This window comes from Formica exsecta, unplaced genomic scaffold (assembly GCF_003651465.1).
Source record: "Formica exsecta isolate Colony F162 unplaced genomic scaffold, ASM365146v1 scaffold258, whole genome shotgun sequence".
Taxonomy (NCBI): domain Eukaryota; kingdom Metazoa; phylum Arthropoda; class Insecta; order Hymenoptera; family Formicidae; genus Formica; species Formica exsecta.
This window is the reverse complement of record NW_021849849.1, coordinates 1,161,464-1,172,455: the sequence shown is the minus strand read 5'-3', so window position 1 is coordinate 1,172,455 and position 10,992 is coordinate 1,161,464. Positions and strand designations below refer to the sequence as shown.

At 36.3% G+C, this 10,992-nt stretch overlaps 1 protein-coding gene across 9 annotated transcripts in view; it reads left to right on the top strand.

Annotated features, from left to right (window-relative positions):
• Positions 1-10,992, top strand: part of LOC115236607 (insulin-like growth factor 2 mRNA-binding protein 1) — a 49,707-nt gene that overhangs the window by 36,464 nt on the left and 2,251 nt on the right. For 2 of the 9 annotated variants that reach the window (XM_029809157.1, XM_029809162.1), the window contains 4 exons: positions 8,423-8,596; positions 9,092-9,520; positions 9,772-10,024; positions 10,284-10,640. In XM_029809157.1, coding sequence (XP_029665017.1) covers positions 8,423-8,596; positions 9,092-9,520; positions 9,772-10,024; positions 10,284-10,640 — 1,213 coding nt within the window. Of the gene's footprint in view, positions 1-8,041; positions 8,214-8,419; positions 8,597-9,091; positions 9,521-9,771; positions 10,025-10,283; positions 10,641-10,992 lie in introns of those variants that run through there. The other 7 variants (XM_029809155.1, XM_029809161.1, XM_029809158.1 and 4 more) reach the window with 6 other exon arrangements.

The window sequence follows — 10,992 nt, the reverse complement described above, 5'->3', positions numbered from 1 at the left end:
ATATCCAATGATGCCCATATTGTAACACGTCGCTCTTAGATGTTTTCGATTATTCGCAAACGTTGTGCAACCTTTGCTTTCAGATGATACGATCCCGCCGGCGCCGCCGTCTTATCTCTTAAATTCCTCTTTTAAATTGCTTTTTTTTAATTCTCTATCTTCGTTTTTTTTTTATTTCTACATGTAATGCGCCTATCGTATTACGATATACTCAACATGCATCTATTTATTGTGGTTCTAGGTACTTTATTTGTAAAGTCCTACTGATTTTCTGATCCATTTATTGCCTCCACAATTTTATACTTACAAGATATTTTTTTTGTTTAGTAAGTAAAAAATAAATTATTTCCTGTTGACGGTTGAACGTTTTAATATAATATAATAACATGACTTGAAATATAAAGTTTTTTATTGTTGGAAACATATTGCGAAAAAAAATGTATAAGATGCAGAATACTTTAAATTAAATTATACATTAAAGACGATGAGAATAATGACCTACCAAAAGATATAAAATTATCGAAAATGATACCTCAGAAATATTACAAATAATATTTTATAGCCTGTTTTGCATCTTTTTGAACGTGTGCACAAATTTGATACATTATATGAATTATCATAGCTTCTAAATTATTTCTCTCTTTAATGAGTAAAAATCTGTTATCTAGTTTACATTAATGAATTTTTGTGTCACAATCCATAGCCAAAATATGCGACTGATAATGTGAGTCAACATTAAAGTCGACATTTTTTTCTTTTCCATAAATTGCCATTATCGTGCATAAATTGGAATAAAATGGAAATAAATATAATTTTATATACATTGCGAATGATAAATTCTCCATCCCAATTTGAATTTGTGTAATTCTCTAGATATTGCGCATATATATGACACGTTAGTTTCGCAATGTTGCGTCATTACGTTCGTGCAAAAATAATTCGGAATAATTTTTATCACCGCTTTATAGCATTAAAAGTCAGATTTACAGCACGTCACTCTTATTAAACTTGAGTTCTTTTATATAAAAATCAATTAGTACAGGAATATATGAAAATCGAAGTGCATTGGTTTTTGGAAAACAGGATAATAATAAAACACAAATTTTTATCTCGTATTTTTTTATTTATAGGTCCTCTTGATTATAATCGGATCAAGAGAATGTCTTTTCTTTTTTCCTCTAAATTTATTTAATATTTAAATTCTATTGTTATGAGATTTTAAATTAAATTATTTTTTATTATTAACAATTTTTATGTATATATCAATGATGTAATACATGAATGAACATATCAAATTACATATACTTTCTGTAAGAGATATGTGAAAAAAGGATAATAAGCTTGATTATAAATATGTTTAATAATTAACGTCATTCTTTAATTATCCGCTTATAATGTTTCCTCTGTATGGTACATCGCGTTACGTAATTTAATTTCCATCATTTTGTTCTGTCTCCGAAGTCTTCTACATAATTTCCGCCTTTGTATTGAGATTCTCCTGTATAACGGTTTCGCACTCGGCGAATCGCGAAAACATCCGCTTTGGGCGAAAACGTTGATTCATCAAGATGAGAAAGCCACGTTGAAAGAAAATGACGATGAAGCGTGCTCGAAAATACACGGTTGCCGATTTTAAGATTGAACGCCTTGCTCTTGACAATTACCGTAGATTGAAATTTTTGCTCCTATTTTTATCTTCAATTTTCTCATGTTTATGAATTTTAGAGAATTTTAATAAGTTTAATTTACATGTAGGAATTGAGAGAGAGCGCTCTTCCTCTCTTTTTATTTCTCCCAATTTGTACCTCAAATAAGCAGTAAACAAACAGTTTCTAGCATGCCTTCGATAAAAATTTGAGTGTCTTAGGTATCACTTTTGCACTGTAAAAGACCGAGAAATTTTCTTGAAAAGAATCGACACTTTCTCTTGGTAAAACATGTAAAGGGACGCAGTATCTAAGCAAGATAATTTGAGATTCGGGTTGTGTAATCCGAGAATTTTCATCCGTCTGATGACGAAACGCGCGGGAGATTCTCGAGATTCTTTCTCCTCCTCTCCTTCTGTCGGAATACTTCTTTTGCTTTATCAGAATGCGTTTTCGGCGACGTCTTTAATTCGATATCCAATGTCGTAGATCAGTCGATTTTCTGAGATATTAATTTGCGCATCTCTTGTCACAAAAAAAAAACATCGGTAAAACTTGGCTGACGTACCACGGCGTTGGCCGCAATACAAATATACACGCTGTAGAAATAGGGTGCGAGTATAGCTCTAGTTAGCTGCCAATGTCAATATTAACAATCCTCGTTGCGTCTACCTTACCTATCTATCTTATCCGTAGATAGTGCAACGACACCAGTTGGCGCGTTTCCATATATCGTCGCTTATCGCTTAATAAAATTTACAGTTCCCTTAGAACATGTATCCGTTTTGTGATAGCTAGGTACAATTTATTTTGTATCATACTTCTCACACACACATTTTTCGTCCATCTTTTTTGTAGACTTTTTACGAAATACATTAAACACAAAAATCAGGGGAACATATACATATACACACCTCAAATTTACTTTGAATTTCTTCTTTATTTTTGTATACCTAATCGTTTATTATCTTTCGAAGAAACACAACTTTATTTCGAATCTGTACGTTGCTTGCAACATATGTTACATTATGCTTTCACGTTTAATTGTGTATATAATAATAATTTATCTAACATTCTACGATCGATTTTATATTAAACTGAATTATTAAATAAGTCCCCGCAATCAATAATATAAATTAATGAATAAGTGCAGAAATGGAATCCGAGCTCTTTTAGTAATTAAAGCAATTAAAACTATTAATAAAATTAATTTATGGTTATTTAATAAATCTATATTTCAACTTTCATGTATAAATATTATTCCAATAGATATTAATAATTTAATATCCTCAATTATTTATAAATTATTTTATTTAATATAATTATTGATGAAATAAAAAAATAATAATTCTATTAAATAAACATGAAATAATAATATAATATATGGCTTCTTTCATTCAACATATTTTACTATGATTGTTTGATGTATAATATGGAAAAGATTCTGTCCTTATAAAAAAAAAAGAGATCACACTTATTATTAGGCAGAGCACTGTGATTGGCGCCATGCGCACGTGCGTGCGTCACACACACGCAGGCGTAACTGGAAAGCGGCGCACGTGCCACGCGGTCGCGCAGGTACGTATCTACCTACCTACACGCGATCTTCGCGTCGAATCGCGCAATGACCGTGCCCTCCCGCCCCCCTTTCTCCTATCCTTCCCCTCATACGCACACGCAAGCTTTAAGATCCGTTCAAATGGAATTTCTCGACACGACACTGACTATAGGACCGACTAACGTAAAAAAAAAAAGTTCATCAGGTTTATATTATATATAATTATATAATTTTTAAAATAAGAATTATTGGGGAAAGAATTATGATTAGAATAGTTCAAATTTAATATAAAAATATTGATAGCTTACTCACATCTATTGTTCGTATAAATAAATTTATTAATACGTTGAATATTCTTAATAATAAAAATTAAAACTGCGATCTGCTATTTAAATATATCTCGAGTACCTAGCGTCATATAATCTATGACTCACATAGATGATAAAGAGGACGACCGAGAGATAACAGCACTGTGGTCATAGAATTCCAGTATCAAATACTTTATTTCATATATCCTGATCAAACCTAAATCGTGACTGATCTCTCGATGTGACTGATAGGATATATCATCTCTAGCCACGTAGTATTTACGTTGACTATACTCGGTATATACATAGTAGCTTTTGATGTATCGACAGCGGATAAGATATGGAATTCGTTGACATCATCCTCCTCCCCCGAAGATAGGAATATTCTAGGAATATAAAGGATATAGAAGGAGATAAAAATATTATATCTTTGATATTTTACATTTTGACGAAAACGATGAAAAGCTAGAACTCTCTGGACTTTAATAGGTATGTAAACGCCCTTGTTAGCCAGCGGCTTGAACGCGCGTTTTTCCGCGACCGTGTGTGTGTGTAAAGTCATGCCGCTGGCACTTTCCCTTTTCAAGATCGATTTTGACGCTGTGCGTCCCGACGGCGCAAGTCGACGACGTCGGCGATTCCTCGAGCAGGGCTGTATTTATAAACGCGATCGCCCTCTTTGACTTAGTTCTAAGAAATTGATAGATACGTATATCACTCTGTGTTAAATATTTTAAATTCATCGTGATCACACGTTATCGGTTTAATTATTTAGTTAAAATTTGTAACGAGATATATTTTGGAATAGAGCATCAAATTGTGTTTTTATCAAACTTATTAAAAGTATATCTATCGAAGAGAGTTAAAATGGAAAAGTCGAGGAAAGTAAAAGTGAGGTACACGGACACAACTTGAATGATTTTTAACGTTGACCATATTCCCCATGAACGTCAGTGACCTTAGCTTAAGCAACCATGCGCCTTTGAAAAATTATTATGCCATAAAGTATGAAATAATTTTTTGATAATTTTTGCATCTGCCAATACTTTTGCTGCGAAATGTTATTTATAATTGTATATTATAAATTTTTTCAAGAACACATAACCATATACCCATATACACATTATTAAATATATAAATATAAATAATTATCAAAATATTGCAATCTCAGAGGTGAAAAAGTTTAAAAATGGTTCACCTTTTTAAACCACGTGTTAACGTAAAAAAAAAAAGTTCATCAGGGATGAATAATGACGAATTATCGTTCGATCAATATTTTTCATCATGATTTTGACGATTTTGATCTTTGTCGATATGTATTTTACTTTTACTGATAGAATTTTGAGATTTTACATTTTTAATATCTTTTGTATCTATTTTTATCTATCTTGCCTAAAGTGCTTATTAATTTATTTTATATTTGATTATCTCTCTAAAGAATTCACATTTTGCTTCAGGTTTTGGATTGATAGTTTTAGCAGCAATTTTATTAAAATTAAGACGGTTTGTCTTTTTTTTTTTTTTTTTTTTTTAGATACATACACAACGCATTTTATCTTTAATTCATGCATCAGTAAAAATAATGCGAACAAAGATACGAGGATTAATTTGCCAATTGCACGCGGTATAATTCATGTTATTTTCCCGCGATAGAGATTTCCATTTTCGATTCTTTTTTGTAAAATCACCTGTCGTCGACGACCCACGAAATTTTCGGTCAATCTATCCGCGCTTTCGGTCCGTTCATTCCGCAACCGGCCACCGCGTTTCGCTCCATCGGCTCGTTAACCCGCAAAAAAAAAACGCGGTAACAGAGTGGGTGAAGAGAGGGGAGGAGGCGACGAGAGCGAAACGGACGGAAGAAAAAGTGTCCGAAAAAAGTGTCTTAGGCCGGGACATCAAAAGCTCTTCCACGGGGGTGACCCGCCGCGATCCACTCCTGTCCGCAAAGGCCCTCTCCCTCTTCCTCTCCTCCTTCTCCCCTTTCCCCAACGCTCCCCCTCTTCCTCCCTCCCTCCCTCTCGTCTCCCTTATCCAGGTTTGCCTCGCGAAAATCCACCGCCTTTCGTTAAAGGTGACCCGACGAAATCGCCGACGAGTCGCACGTGCGTGCAAAAGGGTTGAAGGGACGGCGGGCGAGGGAAGAGGTTGGCAAATGAAGGATGGGGGAGGGAGGAGAGCAAGAGGGAGAGGAAAGTCCGGCGGTGGGTGGTTGGGTGGCGGGAACCACGAGGCAGACGGTGCGCGCTTACACGCACTCTCTTTTCTCGCTATATCGCCGGATACCGCCGAAAATCCCCCAAAGGGAAGTACGCGAAACAAAGGCCATCCCTCCCTCCGTCCCACCCCGTCTCCCTCCGCATTGTTCGCGCCTGTCATATCCCTCCCACACGTGCCTCTTCGCGTGCACTCGCGCGTTTAGTGCATCTTTGTCTTTTCCATCCATCTCTCTTCCCTCTTCGCCCCCACTTCCCCGCGTCTATTCTTTTTTTTACTCCCTAATTTTGTGAACGTACGCTTATTATTGCTATTTATCTCGTATTTTCATTAATTTTCATTAATTGCACATGATATATTTTGAAATCATATCGAAAAATGATAACGCGCGCTAAAATCTACCATCTAGAATCTTTATCTCAAGCAGCGCAGGATTAAAAAGTATTATTCGTGAGAGAATAATTAAGAGAAACATTGAGTATATAATTTCGTGTCGATTAATATGTGAAGAGAATGTATTATTTCCAAAATTTCTGACAATGAGCCTTTTTGTTAAAGGAAAGGAAAGAGAGAATTTAAATTTTTATTCATTTATTTGTATTTAATTATAATGAAAGGATTCTAATTAAATATTTTTCACTGATCTTATTGTTGCATTGGTACAAAATGATACAAGATTGCACACAATTTGCTTATACGCATCATAATTAGTGATCGATATTGATCTCTCTTTTTCTCTCTCTATGTTTATCGTCAATTATAAATATGAATCATAATCCATAAATTTCTCGTTGCATAGAAATGCATCACCGACGCGGTATCTCGCGTATATCGAGCACATTTCGCTTTCGGAGAAAGTTAATTTTTACGATACACGAAAAGCTCAATTGTTGCACAATTTGTTTGATTATGAGAGAAATCGAAAGAAAGAGATTATAAAGAGTCGCATCGAGAAAAGCGCTTTTAATTGATTATACGGAAATGCAAATCTTCTCTAAAATTATATCAAATGATTATATGTTTAAGAATAGCGCTTTTCTCTTCTCTCTCTCTCTCTCTCTCTCTCTCTCTCTCTCTAGCGCTATACTATTAAAATATTTCTTTCTCTTCTTGTGCTTACCACAATTGACGATCTCTCATTTTTTCCTTTAATAAATATTTAGTACAAAGCACTCTTTTTCTATTCTCGCGCGGAAAATCTGGGTTGCGCGTGGTCGATCGCGGAAGAGAACGATCGCACCGTTTCGCGAAAGCAAAACTTCGTGTCCTCCAGTAGGTCCTGAATCCACGGGTCGTTCGCCGCGGGTCGGTCTTTCTCAAGGTTGCTGCTCGAAAGCTCGCCGCGCAAGCAGCAACCTCGACGATGAGCGAGAGTGGGTCTCGGCCTACTGAAAAATCGATACGTACGAAAGTGAGAGTCGTTTCCCTCGGTCGTTCCACCCTCCTTTTTGTTCTTCACGCTCCCTCTTCTTACTTGCCGTTTGGTTCATTCATGTCGTCGTTGGTGGCCGATGCGCGCCTAGACGCACGCCGTGCACAGCGATTCACGCTCGTGCAGTCTCGAACAAAGTTAACGTGACGCCGGTAACAAAACACACAAAGTAGGATTTAAAGAGATTTGAGAACTCTTTCACACACGCGACACCTTGTCTGCAAAGGACATTTAGGATCTCCAAAAAAAATAATTTTATGACAGTAATTGTAGTTCTTGTCAATTTCTAATTACAAGACACTCGTATATATGACATATCGTATATATGAGATTTTTTTGACGAACTAAAAGATTTTTTAAATCTGATATTACGATCTTTTTCCTGTGATCATAAATATGTAAATAGAAACGCTCTCATATTAGGGAAGATTTGATTCTCTAGAAGGACTCTATAAACTAGAAATCTTAACGAAGCAAATTCTTAGTTGATATAATATATTTGTAAATTAAAGAGAGAGAGAGAGGAATGAGAGATAATTCAATCTCGCAAAAGGCATTGTTTCGAAAAATTATTTGATTTCTGTAAAATTTATTTAAATTTGTTAATAAATATTTTTATCTAAATTATGGTTATTTAATTTCGTTTATCTTATTTTGCTCATATCTTTTTCGAATTCTCTGTCAAATATTTAATAATAACTTAATAAATATTTATATTTAACAAATATTTAATAACTTAATAAATATGATATTAACACGCATTGTGCTTCCAATAGCAACACCCTGCTAATCGGTGTGAGTATATCATGTCGGGTTGTTGATAACAACATAACGGTCTAATGTAAACAGACGACTGGCTAGGTTACAACTCGGCACTTTCACAGTTTATTCGACGATTATCGCGCTGGAATTTCGCTGTCGGGGAAGCGTAATTCTGTCAGAGTCGCATTCGAGTCTTACATGGCCGCTCTCTTCCTTCGTTTACAATCTGTGCTCGGTCCAGACAGCAAAATGGGATACATAAAAAGGATGCGCACGCTCAAGTTACAGTGGTACCGAGATATTTTTTATTACTTATCGTGTGTGTATATAACTAACGGCTATACAGAAATATCGGATAAATATTAGGAATTTATTTATATTATTTTATTACATATTTTGATTACTGGCATATGATACATTTGTGTTTGTGTTGTCACATGGATATAAAATATTTTGTTTTGTTTTAATTCCAAGTGTTATTTTCCTATAATTTCAGCAGCAGCGGCGTCGCCAAGGTTCTAGTGAGCAATCTCCCGGCTCAGGCCCGATTAGAAGATATCGACGCGCTGTTCTCCTCTTACGGCCAGGTACAGAACCTTGAGAAACTGTCGTCGCGGGATCCAAACACGCAGACCTATCTCGTCAGCTATGAGACGCAGGAACAAGTACAGCAGTAAGTACCGGCGAAAATATCTCTCTCTCGCTCTCTTCTTTCGTGTTTTGCAAGAAATCGCTCGCTCGAGAAGGTGAATTATTCGTCTCGATATGGTGAGATTCGGTGCCTTTGCTGCGAAAAATCGCGTGTATAAATATTACTATTTTTAATATTAATACTCTTAAATTTTTTTTTCTGAAAATATCACTTGCATGCGACGATTAAAAGAAAAAAAATATTTTCAAAATAAAAATTGATATTTTCCCACCATGCATACAAATATTTATTTTATTATTTCACTATTTTTTATATTAATACTTAAATATTCTTTTTTTTTAAATACTACTTGCATATGACGATTAAAAGAAAATATTTTCAAAATAAATCTTCAAAAAATTGATATTTTTCCATCATGCATACATGAAATATTTATTTCACTATTTTTAATATTAATACTTAAATATTCTTTTGTTCTTAAAATATCACTGGATAATAATTTCTTTGTTTTCACAGTGCTGTGAACCAATTGAATGGCTACGATTTCGACGGCAATCCGTTGAAAGTGGAGATGTCCTCGGCGGAGGGCCGACGAAGGGGCCGCAGCCAGCGCAGCGGCGGCGTCGCTTTCTCCGGATTGCCGGGTTCCGGTCGACAGACCGATTTTCCGCTACGTATCCTCGTCCAGTCGGATATGGTGGGTGCGATAATCGGCCGGCAGGGGTCTACGATACGGCAGATTACACAGGTGTCCCGCGCCCGGGTCGACGTTCACCGCAAGGACAACGTCGGTTCGCTGGAGAAGGCCATTACCATCTACGGCAATCCCGAGAATTGCACAAACGCCTGCAAGAAGATTCTAGATGTCATGCAGCAGGAGGCGACGTCTACGAATAAGGGGTACGACGACGTCGCGAGTCGCGTTGATACTCCCAAAATGGAATCGTAATAAAATCGTCGTGTGATAGCCGGTCGAACAATATAAGTTAATCTTAGATGGATTCCCTTCGTATATAATTTTTATCTGGATGACTTTTACAAATGACGTATACTGAAATTTCGTCACTTTTACAATTACATCGATTTCAATACGATAAATACGATCCTTACATAATTTATGTTGCTCGACCGAACTAATTTTCCTTCATTGACGATCGATTCGTTGACGTTAATATTATGTTATTGTTTGTCGACAGTGAGATCACCCTGAAGATTCTTGCGCACAATAATCTCATCGGCCGAATTATCGGGAAGGGCGGTAACACGATCAAAAGAATTATGCAGGACACCGATTCCAAAATAACCGTCAGCAGTATCAACGATATCAATAGCTTTAATCTCGAGCGCATCATTACAGTTAAGGGAACAATTGATAACATGAGCAAAGCCGAGTCCATGATCTCCAGCAAACTGCGCCAGAGTTATGAGAATGATCTGCAAGCTATGGCTGTGAGTCTTATCCCTTATATTGTTTAAATGTCATATACCAGTTTTTAAGCTGTTTGAAAGAATATATATGAGAATATTAAGAATCTCTCAGATTTGTTTGATACGCGGAATATGAAAAATTGAAAAGTTTAGAATAGAAAATCTTTCTATTCTCAAACTTTTGCTTAAATGTACTTTATTGTATTCTTGTTCTCTCGTCAAGATTATTTAGCGCGAAATCAATTGTTGCGATAAAGCTCTAATCGATATGGTCGTTTAGCCCCAAAGCATGATGTTCCCCGGTCTGCATCCGATGGCCATGATGTCCACTGCCGGCATGGGCTACAGCTCCCGTGGACCCGGCCTCTATGGCTCAGGACCCGCCCCGTATCCCTACCAGGGCAGCTTGCCTACTCAACAGGGCGTCCCCGCTAGCGACACTCAGGAGACGACCTTCCTATACATTCCCAACAATAGTGTCGGCGCCATCATCGGCACCAAAGGCTCCCACATTCGTAATATTATTAGGTTCTCTGGAGCTAGCGTGAAGATCGCTCCTCTCGAACAGGACAAGCCGGCCGAACAACAAACCGAAAGAAAGGTCACTATCATCGGCTCTCCAGAATCTCAGTGGAAGGTGAGTGCAATTGCCATTATCTCCTGATAATGATTTTTTATATCTTACGATTCTTTAATTTTACATTTAGCAATGCTATTTTTTTTCTAATGATAAAGTCTAAATACGCGATGATATTTTTGTAAAAATATATCATGGATTTATAACGAATGATAAGAATCTGTTGTAATCGCTATGAAACGTTTTAATGTTCGTGTAATTTCGATGCCATCTTGGCAGATAGGAATCGTGTCTGTCTACCGTTGCAAAGAGTCGCGAGTTCAAATCTCTGCGTGATACTTAAAAATATGTACTTTAGCTACCCTGCTGAATTTTGGGTGGATGTTGCCTTCTATGCATCAACTTGAATCAG